General features: G+C 35.9%; 2 protein-coding genes across 10 annotated transcripts in view; one reads left to right on the top strand and one right to left on the bottom strand.

The window, feature by feature from the left end:
* The window catches only part of LOC117408928 (ras GTPase-activating protein-binding protein 2-like), a 21,884-nt gene extending 21,378 nt beyond the window's left edge, over positions 1-506 (bottom strand). The window contains exon 1 of one of the 7 annotated variants that reach the window (XM_034014392.3): positions 393-506. The gene's annotated coding sequence lies outside the window, so the exon portion shown is untranslated. Of the gene's footprint in view, positions 1-149; positions 225-260 lie in introns of those variants that run through there. The other 6 variants (XM_034014397.3, XM_034014391.3, XM_034014398.3 and 3 more) reach the window with 6 other exon arrangements.
* A 4,235-nt stretch (positions 507-4,741) lies between these two features.
* The window catches only part of LOC117409350 (general vesicular transport factor p115-like), a 30,090-nt gene continuing 14,084 nt past the window's right edge, over positions 4,742-20,747 (top strand). For 2 of the 3 annotated variants that reach the window (XM_034015268.3, XM_034015266.3), the window contains exons 1-15: positions 4,742-5,003; positions 7,218-7,304; positions 9,297-9,361; positions 9,988-10,064; positions 11,672-11,683; positions 12,404-12,451; positions 12,974-13,074; positions 13,791-13,893; positions 14,320-14,375; positions 14,556-14,676; positions 15,153-15,331; positions 15,699-15,839; positions 17,563-17,651; positions 18,050-18,204; positions 18,639-18,844. In XM_034015268.3, coding sequence (XP_033871159.3) covers positions 4,938-5,003; positions 7,218-7,304; positions 9,297-9,361; positions 9,988-10,064; positions 11,672-11,683; positions 12,404-12,451; positions 12,974-13,074; positions 13,791-13,893; positions 14,320-14,375; positions 14,556-14,676; positions 15,153-15,331; positions 15,699-15,839; positions 17,563-17,651; positions 18,050-18,204; positions 18,639-18,844 — 1,506 coding nt within the window. In that variant the 5' untranslated portion in view covers positions 4,742-4,937. The remainder of the gene's footprint in view (positions 5,004-7,217; positions 7,305-9,296; positions 9,362-9,987; positions 10,065-11,671; positions 11,684-12,403; positions 12,452-12,973; positions 13,075-13,790; positions 13,894-14,319; positions 14,376-14,555; positions 14,677-15,152; positions 15,332-15,698; positions 15,840-17,562; positions 17,652-18,049; positions 18,205-18,638; positions 18,845-20,747) is intronic. The other variant, XM_034015267.3, reaches the window with a different exon arrangement.

Genomic DNA, 20,747 nt, shown 5'->3' with positions numbered 1-20,747 from the left:
TATATAAAATATCACGTAGGAAACGTGATTTTAATATTAGAACACAAACACAACCGTGACAATTAGTAAAGTTGCTAAATTTACACTAATCTACTAACGGTCTTGGCAAAACAATAACATCAATATGCAAAGCAATACGTAAAACTCACCACCACAACACTGTACGCACAGGCCTAATATATATCCTTGCAGCCAAATAAATACAAAATAGTAGTACCTGACAGTAACAACAAATTATCAGAATTGAAAACAACTCTCACCGTTTAAAATACCTACCTAAATTATTCACACACGATTCTAAAGGGGGGACGTCAATATATTCATAAATTGCAATGGTTTAATTATTTTCTATCATACAGCTTTACAAAGACTTTACTTCTAATTTTTCCCACCTTGCACTGGGACTCTGTGATCTCTGCTTTACCAGAGATTGGAATTTAAAGAGATATATTCTATCTTATTGTTTCACCCCTGCTCTCCGGGGCAGGGAACCCCCGTCACTCCACAATAACCAATCACAACCCGAGATTGGACAATACCTATTGTGATGTCAAGGCTATTCCTTTCCCGCCCGCCTCCCGCGCCAGTGCTCCCGTTTCCACAGCGATAATGGCATCACGAACACAAACTTGTCCAAAATATAAATTTAGAATTATAGCAAGTGTTCTTGAGCTTGTTTGACTGATATCCTCTCACTACACTTCAAATCACAGTTCACGTCGGCAAAAAGGCAGAGGTGGAGACTAATTTATAATGAAACAATGCTTTTTTAGTGAGTCAAGGGGGTTTTGGGTAGTACAGTATTGTCAGTTAGTCGACTTTTGCGGAGACATCTCGTTTTCAAGGTACATTTTACAGGTGTCAGGCTTATTCATTTATTTTAATTAATTTTTTTAGCAGCTTTTATCCAAAGAGACTTACAGAAATTAAACAAAATATAAAAAGTATATGTTACAAGCAATAAAATGCAAGACAAACACATACAAAATAAATGTAAATACAAAAAAAGATATATAAATAGGAATTTACAAATAAAGGTTGAATAAGTTGGTTTTGAAAAAACGGTGGAAAGCAGTAAAGACTGAACAGTCCTGAGGATAACCCAGTGTAGTGATATTTTCAGGTTTGCAGTGTGAAGTGCCCATTCAGGTCTGGTACGTTATGCTGTTTTCAGTCTTACATCTTTTTTTAATTGAATTTATCATATTTTCCAGTCCTTTAGATCATTGTTACTGTAATTTATCACATTTTTCCACCATTATGAAAATAGCGTGCAAATATCATATGCAATACATTCTTTTACTTGTGCAACTTTGCGCTGGACTTCTCATTTTTTCTTGTTTGTCGTATAATTCATGGTTTGTTTGACAATAGGAAAACACCCATCAGATCACAATTGATTGCACCTGTACCAAAATCTGACAGTGTACCACTTTCTGACATTACACAGGTCGAGTTTTGGTACACGTACCACATTTTGACGATCTACCACTTTCTAACACTGCACCTGTATGTAGCAAGGGAAGAGAAGGAGCGAGCAAAGGAGGAAGGATAGTGAAGAGAAGGCATAACAAGTCGGCCAGTAGAGGATGAGCAGAGAGGGCGAGAGGGAATATAAAGGAGACATGAGGGATGGAGTTAGGAAGGGACAGTACGATGAATAGAGCAATAAGCAAGAGCAAGGGTCCTAATTGGATATGAGCAGAGATAGGTAGTCAGTGGAATTGCTGTGCTGAAGAGAAAAACTAATAATTAGACATTCCAAAAATCGAGGGTAAACTAATTGGGCAAGCCAAAAAAATAAAATAATTACATGTAAGTTAATATATTACATTAACTGACATTATGTTAATACTTTGTATTACTTGTCATTGTCTTTCAATACAATTTCGTATTACTAGCAAACAGGTGTGATTAATTGTTTGTTGCTTCGTAGATGATTAATCGAGCAATATATATATATATATATATATATATATATATATATATATATATATATATATATATATATATATATATATATATATATCAGTGCCACATCAACTTTCTCTGTAAGTCTCCCCAGGTCTGTATTAGGGCAGTACTGTCTGTACTGAAGGATAAGTTATTGTTGTTTTTGAATGAGCGGCCCAGCTATTCAGATTCCCCCTAGCATCAGCAGGTTATCTTGGATCACATGGTGTACATACTCCAGTTTTAGCAGTGCTCTTGTGTAGAGTTTCATTATCAGAAAGAGATAGGAGAGGCAGATAATTGTTATGATGAGAAAGGGCAGAAAGGCCCATGAAAAAGCTCATAACATTACAATTAGGATACAATTATTAAAAAAGAAGAAACATGTGCAAAACACGAATGGAGTACCACCACATTATACATAGGCAAAGGGGAAATCTCATTTCTCATACAACGTGTCATCCATCACTGTCAGGAAAGCAGACAGAATTAATGGCTGATGTCTGGAACAGTTCAATGCGATGCTATAAAGAAAACATAACTTTCCCTTTAAGACTCTTGAACTTGACGAACATTTTTGGTGTATTAGCACATTCTATAGTATTTATGCAGGATCATTACCAGAAACAAGGTGTATGGTGCCCTATAAGAAAATAGCTAAAAAATTGGGTTTTCTTTTTCGATAGAAAAAAAAAACTATGCTTCAAAGTAGAAATCATGCTATAAACAGCTGTATTTTTCTTTGTTTGATTATGGGGCTACTTTATTTTTACATGCCTCTTCTGAGCAATTACAAAAATTGGATCGACTAATGAACAAAGCAGCCAGATTTGTATTAGAATGCCACACTCAAACCTGGCTTCTTTAAACTGGATGTCACTTAATTGTAGAAGGCAATTACACTTGGTACTTCTTGTGTGTAAAACTGAAATAGGTTTGTTGCCACAGGTAAATATACCCAAGTAATCTTTACGATCTAGTCTTGCACTTAAGTGTAAATGTTTCTGATCCCAGATTGAATGTATGATGTGATTGTCTTTTAGGGTGATGCTGTTTTTAGGGATGTGAAATTACTGCTGTCGGTTTCTTGTCATCTTGCCAGGACACTCTAGTAAAAGAGGCCTCGGTCTCAATGTTTTTTTTTTTTCCTGGTTAAAGAATAAATAAATAAAATATATAACGTTACATATGGTTGGTATTTAATATGTTTATGTTGCAAATATCAGCTATGAGATTCCTGTGAAATGTTATCAATATAACATACCTTGTTTCATTTCTGTTTTTCATTTTGAACAGAGCTTGAAGGTGCCACAGGAACATGCTTATTTGGCTCATGATGCTGTGTTGCCATAGTGGAGGAGTATGTACATATGTTCCACTGTTAGCTATGAGAATCCTCTTCCAATTGTGATGAAATGTATGGCATCACATCATTCTAACACCACAGTTACAGTGTCACTGCCCCATTGCATGTTGCTATGAGCTGAATTTTTCCTTAGTATATTGGGTGCGTTAAGTCACTGAGCTGCTCTGAGCCCAGTGAAAAAACCCACTAACATTATGCTCAGTATCTGCTCAGTTTTCTTTTTATACATGGCGACTGCTACCATATCTTTTTTTTGTTCTTATCTTATTCTATCAGAAACAGAGGGAGGGTTTTGATTTTTTTCCAGTGACACAAAATTAGTTTATTTGCCAATATGCATCTTGAAAATATTACCCATTCCTTGTGTTCGGGTATAACCAGAGTAGAGGTACAGTGCTGGATAACAACAAAAAAGACAAATTTAGCTATTAAAAAACACATGAATGGGTACTGTTGCCAAAACATTAATCTCACTCTCAATCTGTTAGATCCATGTATCGTTTTCTTTTTTCTTAATGGTGATTATTAGTAAAAACAATAATTCATTTAATAAATATTATCACAGTGATATTGTACATGAACAACTTTTAACAGATAAATGTGGATTGAATGGGCTTGATCCATATGGATACTATTTGTCACTAATGGGTTATTGTAGTGAATGACCAATAAATTGGCAGCAACATCCAATGACTTTGCCAGCTTCCATTTGGCCAAAAGAATTTAGAGTTAAGCCATGACAAACTAGCAGAAACTATTGTTTTTACATAATGAAATAAAGCGCAGAGGTAAAAAATCTGCATATCAGTTCCCTCTGTCTATACATTCAAAACTTTAAAAAAATATACGAAAATAAGGGGGACATTTGACCAGCTTATACCCTGTCAGGATAAGCCATAGCTGGAACATTTTACAGCACTGGTGAAAAACCCTTGATTAAATGGATTTCTATTTTAAGAGGTAATCCTGTGACAGGTGGTGATGCAATCCAGCATGATTTCTCAGTGCTGTAAAATGCTCCAATAAAATCCAGCTGTCAAGAATACGAATGTTTCAGCTAGTGTCTCCATCAGTGTAATGACTGGGCCACTCTATACATTCTTTATGTATTTCACTTTCCTGGAGCCACTATAGTCACAATGCAGAAGCCAGAAGTGCCATTGGTTCATGATTTTAGGAAGCTTTTTTTTCCCCAACATAGAACTATTAACAAATGAAATCAACAAAGCTCACAAAATGTAAACTATGTGTGAATTTGTAAGCTGAAACAAAATTATGTAGAACAGCGACTTGGTTTTTTTTTTAAATGTATTACTAAGCAATAGCATAGTGTAGTTATTTTTTTAAGCATCTGATGAAAACTATGCAAGTTATTTGCTATACTGTCACTTTAAAACAGTCGTCTCGCTCTTTGAGCAGCCACGTTGCGCCACGTTTCTGCTCATGCGCAGTGTTAGCGTCAGCGCTGTTCCGGGGCCGATGCAGGAGTGTTCAGACAGCCCAATAACAAACTCGGACCAGGGGAAGAGAAGAACACATTATAACAACACCGAAATCACTAATTGCAAATAAGTATTCCAATTACACTCTATTAACTAAAATAAGCTTCAAAAGCAAGATGAATTTCCTGAGAGGAGTGATGGGAGGGCAGCCCGCGGGGCCACAACCCTCTGGAACCGAGACGGTGAGTTTTCATTTCACAAACAAGACTGAGCTGGCGAGCGATCTCGCTGAGAACATATCTGACAAATTCAATATTTGCAAGCAGGCTAGTTAACTTGGACAAGTTTACAGTATTTGAAAGCACCCCAACATCTATACCGAATGAGTTATCAGTAGATTCGATCTTCTTCGATCTAATGTAGCTTGTGACCTGCGTTTTAAAACGGAATGGGATGTAGCCGCAGTTCGTTCTTACTCAGGAGTCGAAAGGGGTGGGTGTTGTTAGGATCAATGCCCTGACACAGAGCGGAGAAGGGGGTTGGGGAATTATGTAATATTGGGATGGGAGTGCATCCCGGCCAGCTAGAGTTCATATGTTGTTAGAAGATGCACTTTTATTTGTATGTAGGATAGCCCTAATGTGTTTTCTGCCTTATTCAAATATATGATGGTAAAATCAATGGCATACTGTATATTGTTCTCATCATGCCATGAAGGAGTGATTTAACACCCAGCTGACGTTGCACAAAAAAATGTGTCTGCCCTTTGCTTCAAATTAATTCTTAAAATACGCGTTTTTCTCTTTGCAGCTGGTTAGCTTGGCAACATGCAGATTTATGTTGGGGGTGGGGGGCGACACCCTCTTGCAGTTATTGGCTATAACCCTAGAGGATGAAAGGAAAGGTGAAAAATGGTTATGAAGGGAATATTGTCTTTTCTGCCACAACCGTATAATCTTTAACATATCTAAACTACTGGTATTTTAATTATTCAGATCTGTGTAGATTGGTTTAGTGTAAGCCAGACTAAAGTAAGTGTAAGTAAATATATTAGCATGATTTCGTGTTAAGAGACTGCAGCTGTGTTTGCAGCTGCTGGCCAGTATGTGACATAACATAAGTAGCAGCAGGTGGAAAACAGACTGGATTCTGAATATATTACAATTGTTGCAGCATCAGTTTGCGGGATGATCAATCGGTTGCTAGTCTTGTGCACATAATTTTAGTATTGTTAACACTGTCTTAAAAAAACATACTGGGGCTCCATAAGTTAGACCTCTTTCCCTCTCTATTTTCTACAATACTCATTTACAATCTGTATGTTGTTGGTCACTGGAATTGATTTCTTTAGACTACAGCAAAAAAAAAAAAAAAGATAATGATAATAATCTGAAAGATAATGTGTGGCACATTTATTTCCAGCTGCCAGCTGTTTCTTTGGCTGGAGAATACAGAGCTGGTTGTACTTGCCTGCTGCTGTTAGCTCTTGGCCAGTGCAGAAATGTAGTTTGTTTTATGCATGTCGGATTTAGAAGTCCATATTTCTATTTTAAAAAATGACGGGGAGGTAATAAACACAAAAAAAAAATTTCAGTATGAGGACAAACATGGTTTGTTATTTATCCAGCTTGACCTATCCAGAATGTCATATCTGTTGAACAGAAGATAAGGCACTTTAGTCCCTGCACTAGATAGTAGAACACATACTGTTGGAAAGTACAAGAAACAACTCACTATTTCAGTGGCTGTGCTTCCATTTGAAATTGCTGGCGATCTATCTTCCTGTCTTCTCGGCACACTATTTCAAAATCCATAGTGTCGCTCTCTAGATTGAAAAGCAAATTGCCACATTCAAGCCGAGCCAAAAATGAGTATCAAGTGATTGCTAAATGCTTAAACCCTAGTACACTTGTAATCTTAGACCCTCTCCCAAAGTAAACACAGGTTTTGTTTGTGTATAGAAGGATAATGTGGGACTCAAGACCTTGTTAATTGCACATTTCAAGACACATAGATATTATTTATAAGTCTTGCTCTGCTAGGAATTGACAAACTAGTAATTTAATTTTTAAAAGCTTTATTCATTCTTGGAAACCAAACACAATATTTTAAATTTCTGGCAAAATACAGACCCCAAAAAAGTAGACTTTGAGAATTTTGTTTTTACACATACAGTATTTATTTACAGTGGTTTAGAGTGTATCAAGACACTGTAATTGAAAGTCCATGCAAGATCCTTTTAAAACAGGACATATTTGATTTAAACAAAAAGTGAAATACTATTCTTGAAGTTTTTTACTTCCATTAACTGTGTAAGTGCTTACACTTTTACATTATATTCATGATATGAAATTACTGTTGTTTTTAAAAGGTTTCAAGGGGAGGGGTAAGATACCAAAAAGGGGAATTTTAGATCAGTTTTCAATTAACTTTTTTTTTCTCCCTTGATTTGACAGATTCAGAAGCTGTGTGACAGAGTAGCTTCCTCGACCTTACTGGAAGACCGGCGGGATGCAGTCCGGGCCCTTAAGGCCTTATCCAAGGTATTTTGTTTTTAATAGGTTCTATAGTGCAGCACTAAATTGACTTGGTGTTTTAAGGAAACACACACAAATGATAAATTAATCCTGTTTTAAATACCGTTACACACAGCTGTAACAATTACTGTATTTACACAATTATTGTTTTGAGATTCAGCTTTTATTAGGGAGCTACCCTAAATTAGAAAAGTACAGGGTATTAATGCTTGTGACAGGGTATCCGTCTGCCATGTGGGTGCATGTATTTGCTGCTGAGTGACAGGCAGGAGATCGAGATGGAGATTAAAGTCGATACACCCCGCAGGCGAACAGGATTTATTTACATATCAACACACTGAACAGCTCACATGACACTACCAGCAATGGCAGTTCACGGAGCACATACAACTCGGTGTACGAAAACTTTGGTAGGATCTGCAATGTCTGACCTCTAATCTTCTCTGTTCAATAATAAACTAGCGGTGCTGAAGAGGTTGATCATGGCTGATAAACGGTTAGGGCGGATACGCGACGGATTACTGTATTCCCTTTCCTTTGCAGTTTTAGTAATGTGTCCGTTGTATGTTGCAATGCTTTAGAGATCTTTCTGTTGCTTCTGTATACCACCATACTTTGCAGGAGCAACACCTTATATACTTTAGGAATATTCACAGAGCATTTTAATATTTTCCATTAATGACCAACATGGCAAGGAAAGATGTTGAGAACAATATGCAGTTTTTTAAAAAAAAAATTATTAACATGCTCTTGAATTGACCTTGTTCTGTAAACCTTCATGAAGCCGCCAACTACTAGATGTTAAATTCCATACAATCAGGATTACATTCCGAATGAGAAAACAATGTGTATCTGGTCTCTGCTTTCCTGAAGGAATCCATTTGCTACTGGCATTGCACTAATACTGCAGAGTGGGGTCCAAGTTGATAAACTGCTGGTGCTGGCTGACAACAGGTGCTGCTTTCTAAATTTAATGAACTTTTTTTTTTTTTTTTGTTTAAACCCGAGTCTTCAAGGATTGCACATGCTTATGCATCAATCAGTAAGGGGAAGTTAAGAATTGAGTTTCTCAGCAGTCACATGTCTTTAAACTAATCACGTCTGTAAGAAATCTTAGTAAACTCTTAGTAACCCATTGCAGATTCAATTTGTTTGTCTAAGTACCTGGAGCTTTGAGTATCTACTTACATTTTAATTCTTCAGCAGTACTGTTATGGACAAATATGTACCTTTTGTTTTACTGATGCAGTGTGTATATGAAGTGTATTCGTTTTTTTGTAAGGACAAAAAAAAAAATTGAAATAAGCAGTAATTCTCCTGTAGCCTCGGAAAGCTTGGGGTTCATTCTGTGGCCATTTGTATGTATCTCCATGGCTGTCCTCCGAATACCACGGTATCGTTAACTGCCTGTAGGGGAGACTCCCGGGGACAAAAGCAGGACAGACTGTAGTGCCCAGTTTCACTTTGCTGACTGCAATAACCAGAAAGGTGGTTGCTACACAAGTCACAGCAATGTGCTCTAACAAATGACGCTCATCAATCTTTTATTAATAGTTTTCATTTTTTTTGGGTGTGCTTTTATTATTAGTAGTAGTAGTATTATTATTTTCTTTAAATGGCAATAAATACAAGATTAGCCAATTTAGGGTACTCTCAAATATACAGATCTTCATGGTTTAAAAACACGAAGACTTCAGTGATAAGCGTGCAAAACTTCAACTGCCATTAAGAAAGCAAAGTTTATTTAGTTTTCACAAAGGGAATCTTTATATCCTGGTGATCCATAGATCTCAAGTAATGGAGTTTTTTTTATGATGAACTCATCTCCTCTCTACCATGTCAATCTGGAAAACCTTTCTCCCTAACATTAAAGCTATCATTAAATGTCCAGTCTCTGAGACTTCCTAAAGTAGATCAAACTTGTCTTGCAAAATGCTATTATTATTATTATTATTATTATTATTATTATTATTAATAATTACATTTAATTTTCTGCAGAAATATCGTTTGGAAGTTGCCAGTCAAGCCATGGGTCATCTAATTCATATATTGCAGACAGACAGGTAAGAAAAAAAGTCAATTATTGCAACAGTTTTTGCATAGAGGTTGGATTCAAGCCATGTAGATTTTGACACAATCCGTGCATAAGGGTCCCTTATGTTTTGGTTGGAAGACTTGCGTTATTGGGACAGAGGTCTGTACATCTCTGGTTTTAAAAAATGTAATAACAAAAATATATATATATCTTGCATTTGACCTTTATACTTGAAAATGATCCGCACAGAATATTATGAAAAAATACCTGTCATGTGTACAGTGCAATACAGTACTCACTGACTTTTTCAATCCATTCTGAACCAAGACCTTACTCCAATTAGGTTTCTTAATTGAACACCTTGGTTCAATTAAACTAATTAAAGACCAGGGTGGAACAATGGTCAGTTCAGTGATTCAGTACCTGATTGAAACAAGGTCCAGGGCTGGAATGGATTCAAAGAATCACAAGTAAGGACCACTGGGTTAGATCCTTAAAATACACATTGTCCTTTAGTTCATAAAGCTTTACTTCTGTGAATAACTCACTCAGGACAGAGCTCTGTGTTCTTTTTCAGTGACGATTTACTGCTATTGGTTTACAATAATATCGAAAGAAGGCTGAGTGAATATTTTTTCTGCCCCTTTACTGTAGCTCGGACTCTGAAATAATTGGCTATGCCTTGGACACTCTGTATAACATCATCTCTAATGACGAAGAGGAGGAACAAGGTATTTGCATTTCTCTGCTTTATACATTAAATCACTTAGTGTTGCAACAATAGTATTGATTATAGATTTGATTATTGGTTAGAATGATATACTTAATCCTGAAATTGTAGATTCCTAACAAATCATTATAATTGGTTAGGACTGTTCCGATTAACAGATTAATCGGACCGGTTAATTAACTAATGATTTGATCGTAGATACATTTTTTTACATCGTGCATTCTGGGTAGACCGAGAAATGCATGCTGCTATTTAGGGAAGTGCTGATTTGAAGCACGCGCTGTCTCTTCCTGGAAGCGGTAGGACACTGGTTTTAAGCTTGTATATAAAGGGGTTAAAGTTGTGTAAAAATCATAATTTTGGCAAGTGATATTTTCAGAATTATCGTTCTAAATTAAAATACTACTTCTGTTGAAAATATAATACTGTACCAACAAAACTAACTATAGTACATCCAAATGGAAGCCTACTTATTTTAAAACAGTCCTTTCAGCTATGTATTTTTGACATTGTGTCTTTTTTGTGTTCCCTGAAAAAACAGATAAGTTGTTGTCTTTTACTGCTGTGTTATTCCCCCAACTCGTGCGCTAACAAATTTCAATGACAGAATCAATGAAAGACCCCTCTAGATGAAATGATAGTTAAACATTCAAGACAGATTGCTGTAAATATCTACCATTATCATGATCCATCTCTTGTGATATGTCAGATATAAGTCCCCCTGTACAGTTCCTCAAACCCAAGTCATATTTTTTCTTTCCGTACGAAGTGTGTGTGTGTGTGTGTGTGTGTGTGTGTGTGTGTACAGGGCAGGCAGTTGTTTTGGTGGGATGGGGCAGGTTACCACGTGCTCACCTACATACACGTCAAATGCGATGAAATAATCAGAAATGCGTCACACTCGTTTAACCGCCACTGAAGTCAAAATTTTATAGGGTCGGATATGTGAGTGCTGACGGTAACATAATAAACTGTAGACTTAGTTATAAACCTCTGAGTTTTTTTGTTTCCATGTTTGTGTATTGCTAATAATTTAGCTGTTTAGGGGTTACTGCAGAACAGTACGTGTACCTGTGCTGCTTGGCCCTTGGGGCTTGTATAACCAAGTTATCAGGCCCCTAAATCTGTTTTATTAGTGTAATAGGACGGAAAGGTAACATTTGATACATTTACTGAAATTAAAATAATAATAAAAATGGTTTTAAGAAGACCGAATTCCCATTGGGTGTGTGTATGTGTGTGTGTGGGCAACTGGCTCTTTGAGCTATATATATATATATATAAATTTGTAATCGAGTGACAGCCCTATAATTGATCCCCCTTGTATCAAGTATTGTACATCTAATGTGTGCCATTAAAACCTGTGATCCATAAACCACCCTAAAATTACCCTAGAATCACTAGAAAACTTTTACAAATGAAAAAAAAACCACATTTTGGTATATTGAGGGCTTTAAAATCTTTACAGTAGGTTACGATATATAATAATTAACAGGTTCACAGGTTTAGTGCTAGAAGCTACTGAACCTGTTAACCCATTTCATTTGATTTGTTCTTTATGACCAATTATGCTCTACTCTTTCTTCTCTTCCATGTATAATTTTGCAGATGAATCTGAAGGTAAAACATTTAATTGTGCATGATTCTTTATAATTGCAGTTTCTTGTCTAGTTGCACTTTTCTAAATACAAAGACTTGTCATAAATTAATATATTGGTAGAGTACTTTTCAGTTTGTCACTTGAATTTTTTTTGGCCAAGCATGTTTTCCTTTACCTGTTAGTCTATGTCTTTGTGACTGTTATGGGCACTTTTGTTACATATTAATTCCACTTAAAATTGTAAGTGTCCTCTTTTATTGTGGATATAATCACTTTTTTTTACCAGAAAGTATTTACTCATCCAATACTCAGCAAACCTGTAATGATAATTCAGATATTTTTTTCTTTAAAACATACGGCTTTTCAGGAAGGTTTGCCCTTTATCAGATTGGGAGTACAGTAGTGTGGTAATGTATGCTTGAAAAAAGAATAAACCAGCATGCATGCATCTACACATTACTTTTTCCAATGGATTAGGGTAACACAAGTTTTTCTTTTTTTTTAAAGTAATATTATTTCAAATACAATTTTTAAAATGTCCTTTGTTTAGACTGACATTCAGGGGTATTTGGAAACTGAACTCTCTTCTTTAGTGCTTAAAGACACAGTTTCATTGTGACTGGGTTTAGCAGCTTCAGCTTGATTCAGATGTCACCCACACAGTCCAGTTGTTTTTATGCAAGTCAGTCTTGGATCAGAAGAGATCCATCCTAGACTGAACTTCCTTCTCATCCTGACAGATGGTGGACCTTCCAGCTCTGGAAAGCAAAGCAGTAAACCTGCACATGGTCAGTATATTGAAGGAGGGTTTCAGTCTCTAGTCCTCTCCACCTGTTAACTCCAAAAGAAAAAAAAAATGATTTAACACTACTTTTTAACTTTGATAGAGGCTGGCAGATTTAAAACCAAAGACATTGGTTGTTATTTTGCCTCGGCTGGTTTTTCTTTGATTGAAAACATTAACTTACAAAACTGATGAAAACGTTAACAGTCTGTTTTTTTTAATGACATCTAACAGATGTTTTGTTTACATTAAAACAAATGCATACACACGGTGAAGAGTTACTGTCAGTTCTGTCAGACACATTCTAAATTCTTTATTTTAATTTGAAATCATCCGTGTGTACAAAACTAATCACCCTTTATGATGCAGTGCAGAATATTTTCAGCTATTGGTCCTGCTTACAAACTAACCCTTTCTATGTTTGATTTCTGTTCTGTGGTCTTTCTTTAAGTTGTGTCAAACACTTTTTGAGTATGCTTATTGATTACTTCAGGTTTGTAATGACTTTTTGCTGTCTTTTTTCAAGACGAGAGCGGACAGAAGCAAGCTGATGACCTGGGTTCTCAGTTTACAGAGATTTTTATTAAAGAACAAGAAAATGTGACCCTCCTATTGAGTCTTTTAGAGGTGAGTCTTAATACCTGCCATTCATTGTTATGCAGATCTGGCAGAACCCACCGATGATTTTAATCTTCATGTACATTTTACAAATCACACTACTAGCAGGCACTTCAATTTTTTGGATCACACTACATTTTTTTTATTGTTCTGCCATCCTATCGTCCTAGCATCCAATGACATGCATACAGTCGAAATCTAACTTCAACCCGATTCTTTAAACTTTTCCTTAGGGACATACTGATTCTGTTTCTTTACCAATCTTCTTTTAGTATACACAGCATTAACCATTTTCTAGAAGGTAATCTTCGGATAAGACTTGAAACTGAGGTCCTTTTGTAAGTGACTGCAACTGTTGCAGATGTGATGCATAGTTCACCCCCTAGTCTCTGTAAGTCGCTTTCGGTAACAGCATCTGCTAAATTACTCCTTAATGTAAACAAACAAATGCTATAGGCAGATGCTGATATTTTTTTATTTTAATTTTATTTTTTAGTAGTAGTAGGACAAATGTTTTTGGTGGTGCCATTTAAGGGGAAGTTCAGCACACAATCCTTGATTCATTAAAAGGGACTTGATTCTGTAGCAAAGAAACTAATGTGAGGTGCCATGTTATCTCATCCAATATTGTAAAACAGTCTATCATGCCACCCTAAAGAATTTGGAGATTTGTTTACATCCTGAAGTAAGAATACACATTCACAAAATGAACATTTTCCTTTCAGGAGTTTGATTTCCATGTCCGTTGGCCAGGAGTGAAACTTCTCACAGCCCTCTTAAAGAACCAATGCTCTCAGGTCCAGGCAGTCATTCTTGTGAGCCCAATGGGTAAGTAATATACCTAATGTAAAACGGAGCATTTGGCACTCAGTCATTTGTCTTGCCTTAATTCTGTTAATTGTTTTCAAACATTGAAATGGTTTATTTTATTTTTCACCTTAGTGGACATGACCAATATTGTCAATCAATGAGGCACTACAGAAGCGCAAAGGTTATGAAATGCTATTTTTCATGTCAGTTATGTAACCAGCCAAGTATAATATGCTTTGGGGGAAAAACAAAATAATTGGAATGCTCTAGATTTTGAGGTATCTTCTTTAACTTTAACTTTTAGTGATTTTACTATGGAAATAACAAGCTATTCTTGATAGTACATTCCATAGTCACTTAAACGTAGCAACAAATGCCTTTATTATATACCATTGTTGCAGCTGGAACTTTACCCATTCATGGATCTACGTTCTCTTCCTACAGGTGTGTCGAGGTTGATGGATTTGTTAGCAGACTCCAGAGAAGTTATCCGTAATGATGTAAGTGTTTATAAAACAGTGGTGGTACACATTGTGCCAACAGTTCAGAGTGCTAAAAAAATATGAATGAAGTTTAGTAAATACCTAATTTTAAAGTTTTAGTAACATTCTGTTACAATAAAGTTTAACTAAGAAAACAATAAATAATTGCACAGGCTACTGGTTTTCTCTCCTCCCTAGGGTCTGCTGTTGTTGCAGCATCTGACTAAAGGCAATGCAGCCATTCAGAAAATAGTTGCTTTTGAAAATGCATTTGAGCGACTGCTGGATATCATTACGGAAGAAGGGAATAGTGATGGAGGTAAGCAGTCCCTGATGATGAGACACAGGTGTTTTATCAATGATTTATCCCAGTGATAAGAAAACACAACCTTGATAATCTAAACTGATAACCCATGAGGTTAATTAAAAGCTCCTTCATGCACCTTAGTTATTTCTTGCTACTCTGACAGTGGTAGGAAACCTTGGCTCTCCCAATCCACTCCATTGCAGGACTTAAATCCAACCATTTCTTTAAATGTTTAAAAGGCTGTGCTGAATATAAATTAAATCCTGGTTTGATCAAAATGAGCCAAGGTTGCCTACTCTGACTATAGAACTATTTTGATATGATATTTTAAGAGCTGTCTTGCACTTTGCCCCAGGGGACCAATATCGAGTTAATATTATATGTTATTTTGAGGGTAATTAAGTAATCGGGGGGAGGGGGGGGGGGGGGCATTTACTTGAAAGTTGAATGCAAGTTAAGTTCCAGGGTTTTTGTCTTTGTCTATATAGGCATTGTCGTTGAGGACTGTCTTCTTCTGTTATTGAATCTATTGAAGAACAACAGTTCTAATCAGAACTTCTTCAAGGAGGGCTCATACATACAGCGTATGAAGCCCTGGTTTGAAGTGGGAGATGAAAACTCGGGCTGGTCGGCACAGAAAGTGACCAATCTCCATCTGATGTTGCAGGTAAAATATTGATTGACTTTTGTAACATAACCTTGTTTAAATTACAGCACAGAATGGTTTACTTTGGAAATATAACCTAGATATAACCTAAATATAAACCTAGTTTTTTGGTAGCCTTAAAATTTAGATTTTTTTTTTTTTTTTAAAGGCTGCATTGCCATCTAGTGGATGATACATAACACTGCATCTTTTTCCTCTGAATTGTGAAGTAATTAATTAAAGAAAAAAGTTAAATAAAAGAAAGTATTAATTAAACCTTATAAACACATTTAAAAATAAAGCATTAATAATATAAATAAATAGGCAGGAAACTTAGTATGTGATGATAAAGATGCACACCAACTTTCATCTCTGTCTTTTTTTTTAGCTTGTTCGAGTTATGGTTTCTCCTGTTAACCCGCCTGGTGCTACAAGTAGCTGTCAAAAGTCGATGTACCATTGCGGCCTTTTGCAGCAGCTCTGTAGCATTCTGATGGCCACCGGTGTACCAGCTGACATTCTTACTGAGGTAGGAGTTTTTTTTATTTATTTTTTTATTATTGGTTGCAGATAGCTGTTTACATTAAGTTCAGCTCCCAGACCTAGTGCAGTCAACATGACCATGCTTTTATTTTGGATTGTGAGCTAAAGATTTCACTGTACCAGTCCTTCATTGCTTGGGCCACGGAAAGCTGACAAATTGATTGGTGAATAATATCTGGCGTAGAAATAGGGAAAATACGAACGTAATTAAGTGAATGAGTGTATTGGCAAGACTAATAGCGCTTGTATTTTTGGGTACTCCTAATTATTTTATTAGTAGTATTTTTTATCAAGTCATTCAGCCCGGCAACATGGATTTAGAATGCCAGTGTTGCTGCAATACCATTTCAATGGGCTTCCCGGTTAAAAATTCTAATTGTGTAGTGCAATACAGAACACATACAAACATACATTCAAACTACAGAAAAACCATGAACAGAAAAGTTGTTGAGCACAGATCTTGCTTTCCAGTGCGGCCTAAAGTGGATAAATCCACAACTAACTTTTAAGTAAAGCTGATATGTTTTTTTTTTTTTATTTTAAAAAGGGCTGTGCACACATGATCATCCCTCATTTATCATTGAAACCTTTAGAAATACAAAATACACCAGTAGAGCAGTAGCTCAGCTTAAGATAAGATTTTAAAAGATATCCTCAGTATTTTAAACAACCGTGTAGTTTTCTTTCAATTTGAAACCGGAGGTAACGGTGAAAACAGCAGAATCATTGACCATGGGAACACTTGTTGTGCAGATCCACTCGTGAACATCAGATCTAAATATATCAGATTATACAATCTAGGTAAAAGCATCCTGATTCTTTGAACACCATTTTGTAATTGAGTTGTTTTGTTTTATTAAGGGCACGACAAGTTAAAATAGTCCGTGGACACTGTATGGCTACTACTACTAGTAGTACTACACAGTATACAGTAATTACTGCCTCAGTTAATAATAAAACATGTACAAATAGGTTGTACCATAAGACTGAAGTACAGTGAAATTCATTCTGAAAGTCAAAATCACAGTCTTGTTATATACTATAAATAATGAAAGTAATTCTAGAGGTCGTTTTGAATATTTGTAGACGTGTATACAGAACGGATTGAAATCAAAATGTCAGCCTAGTACAGTGAGACGGCTCTGTTTAGGTTGATGCCAGATTTATCCACTTGATGTTAAAAAAAAAAAAATCTAATTCATGGCCATAATCAGAATGAATTAATCAGGTTATAGACTTATGGTTTTATTTTTTAATTTCCAAAAATTATTTTTGTAAAACAAAAACAAAACAAAAAATCCCTTTGTAATATTGAATATTTCTTGTGTTTTTACAGTGTGTGGTCTTTGTAGTCTAGTTATACGTGGTACAATAAAGTATACTTTTTATTTCTTCACTTAAATTTTGCCCTTGAGAAACGGCACAAGTGTGCAGAAAGCAGTAGATGTCCATCGGGAGGTTTGGCACTGCTCAGAGGACTCCTCAAAGCGTTATCAGGGGCAACGGGATGAATGACTTAATAGTATATTCAGTGTTTATTCCAGACTTACTGGCAAATATTACCTGTAGTGAAAGGGAATCTTTAACAAACAACATTTTCCAGTAGACTATTAAAATCTAAACTCTGCTCACTGTGCTCAGAATTATTATTTTTTCTTCATTTTTTTTTATGCGGTTTGTATTGTTGTTTTTTTTTTTTCCCCTCGTAGACAATTAACACTGTGTCTGAGGTCATCCGAGGCTCCCAGGTGAACCAGGACTACTTTGCTTCAGTAAACGCCCCTTCCACCCCCCCACGGTGAGGCTTTGCTTTCTGTATTTGGAAATAAAACCCTGCTGTGTGAGATTCATTTACAAACAAATGTATATTCGCACACTCATGTGCACCAGACAGAAGCTATTGAAACACTGTTAATCCAGTGCGTCATTTCCATAATGTCAGGTATGACTAGGATGATTTGCTTATTCTTTTAAAAACCATTATATCCTGTAATGTAATTATATCCTTTCATTTTAAAATTCCATATTTTAAATGAGGCCTCAGTCACAATGGGTTTATTCCCAGTTAGAGGATGAATAAAAAATGTTTTGACCCATTATTACTATTGTTTCTGTAAAATAACCAAATGATACCCCAGTATTAGACAAAATCATCAATCAAGTGTTTGAACTTTTCTTTTTTTTTTTTTTAAACAGACCTGCCATAGTAGTTCTGTTAATGTCCATGGTGAATGAAAAACAACCGTTTGTTCTGCGCTGTGCTGTTCTCTACTGCTTCCAGTGCTTCCTGTACAAGAATCAAAAGGGACAGGGAGAGATTGTTGCAACTCTACTGCCATCAACTATAGATGGTAGGTAACTGCTTTGAAAAATGTTAACAATCTTTTAAAAGTTTTTATTTGAAGTCTGTTGTCCCTCTCCTATTATCAGTTTATATAAAGTAGTTTCTTAAGCAATCTTAAAAAAACAAACAAAAAAAAAACAACTGAAGTATATGGTGTTACTACCAGTTATTAATTTGAATGCTGGGGCCCCTGGAAGTGAAACATCATTAGACTCGCCTGGGTCCACTGCCCTTAACCTTTAACGCTATAGTTAGATAACCACCTACCTAATATCACCAAAATCTTCAGACTCTCGCTACATGTTTTAAAGTCCAATATTAGATTTTAATCTTTCCACTTTAAACTGAGGCAATTAAATAAACTAGAGTTATTTTATAATCTTGAAGCATGCTATCAAATTAAAAACTGAGCTTTTACCTTTTTTAATCTTTGTTTTAAAGCCAACTCCATATCTGCTGGGCAGCTGCTGTGTGGTGGTCTCTTTTCCACCGATTCAGTGTCTAACTGGTGTGCAGCTGTGGCTCTGGCCCATGCTCTGCAGGACAACCTGACACAGAAAGAACAGCTGCTGAGAGTACAGCTAGCAACAAGCCTGGGCAACCCTCCAGTCTCCCTGCTGCAGCAGTGCACCAACATCCTGTCGCAGGTATGTGGCTGAAAAAGCATAATAGTGACCTAAATATAAATACATACAAACAGTACTCTTTCAATGAAATGAAATTGATAGATGAAATGGTAGCCGTATCAGTCCAGAGAGGATAGACAAAGAGAAGAAGAAGTGATACATTTTATTGGACTAACTAAACCATAATTAATCATAAGCTTTCAAGACCTCAAATGGCTCTTCTTCAACTGAAAGTAGGAAAGAGAGATTGTTTTAATTAAATTAATTATATTTGCTGGCAGTTAAGTTGCATTTCTGCCATTGCCTGGCTTGCTGGGTTAAAACCTGTATTTCATTCATAATAGTGGGCCCTGCTTACAAATAAACCCCTGCCTTTGCTCAGTTTTTATAGTCTGCAATTCCTTCCAGGAAATGGGGGGGTGGAAATCTATGACCGTGTGTTTTCAAAAATGTTCCCTTGAGTTTGACGTGAAGGAGTAGCCCATGTGTGCAAATCTGTGTGCTACATATGGCATACTTTCCTACAGTATTTATTTATATTTTGTCCAACCCCTGTATTCTGAAAGCAAATGTAACGGTCCTTTTCAGGTAACTTGTGTTTTTAACAATTTAAGTAGTTCAATAAAATAATGATGTCTGCAAGAAGAGGATATGCCTTATTGCTTAAATGTATATTAATAATTACTGCATGTCTACCTGCTTTCACATGTGGACATTTAGTAATAGAAACCAAAACTTGCGTGTTTTGGGTGGGAGGGGATGGGCATTTTAATCCACACAAAATGTGTAACACATGCAAAAGCTGATTTATCTATGAGGTGTGTCAAATAAAAAGTTGATTAAGAAAAAGCATTTTCGTTATAGTGAGCAGGCAGACTGCAAACTGTTGAGCCAGCAGGATTTTGTTAAATTATCATTGTTATAACTTGCATTCTGATCCTAATGTCTGCCCTTCAGTCTTAAGGCTAAATGTGGCTTTTAATTCCAGCACAGCAGCCACACATAGTCATTAATCTCTTACCAAAACAGTTATTATAGTTTGAGCTTCAGTTTGACTAACCTGGCATCCAATGGGAGAAGCCAGAGCCATCAGTCATGCCTTTGTTATGTAGTGCCTCAGCTATATCTGGTTTCAGTGCCTGTTTTTTTAATTGTTCATCCAGGAAGAGACCCACTGAGTTGTAATACCTTGTTTCGACAAGTATCCATGGGCAAAATTATTATTATTATTTATTATTATTATTTATTTCTTAGCAGCCGCCCTTATCCAGGGTGACTTACAATTGTTACAAGATATCACATTATTTTTACATACAATTACATTATTTTTACTTACAATTACCCATTTATATAGTTGGGTTTTCACTGGAGCAGTCTAGGTAAAGTACCTTGCTCAAGGGTACTGTAGTGGTATTAATTGCTTCACAAAGCCAGTAGGGGGCAATAAAGTGATAGTAAGAGTTAGTCTATTGAATTTATTATTATTATTATTATTATTATTATTATTATTATTATTATTATTATTATTATTATTATTAATATTTATTTCTTAGCATACACCCTTAACCGGGGCGAATTACAATTGTTACAAGATATCACATTATTTTTACATACAATTACCCATTTATACAGTTGGGTTTTTACTGGAGCAATCTAGGTAAAGTACCTTGCTCAAGGTTATAGCAGCAGTGTCCCCACCTGGGATTGAACCCACGACCCTCCGGTCAAGAGTCCAGAGCCCTAACCACTACTCCACACTGACTCATTTTTTAAATATGATTTAGACCACTGTCCATCGAATATTCACATCATGTCAGATTTTAAAAGCTATTTTACAACCTAGTTCCATTTCTTTTAACTGTAGATCTCATTTAGAAAAAAAAAAGATTACATTTTAATAGTCTGTAATGCAAAAACCATACCA

Source organism: Acipenser ruthenus, chromosome 2, assembly GCF_902713425.1.
Source record: "Acipenser ruthenus chromosome 2, fAciRut3.2 maternal haplotype, whole genome shotgun sequence".
In the NCBI taxonomy this organism is placed as follows: Eukaryota; Metazoa; Chordata; class Actinopteri; order Acipenseriformes; family Acipenseridae; genus Acipenser; species Acipenser ruthenus.
Note: the sequence above shows the minus strand (reverse complement) of the source record. Positions and strands in the feature narration are given on the sequence as shown.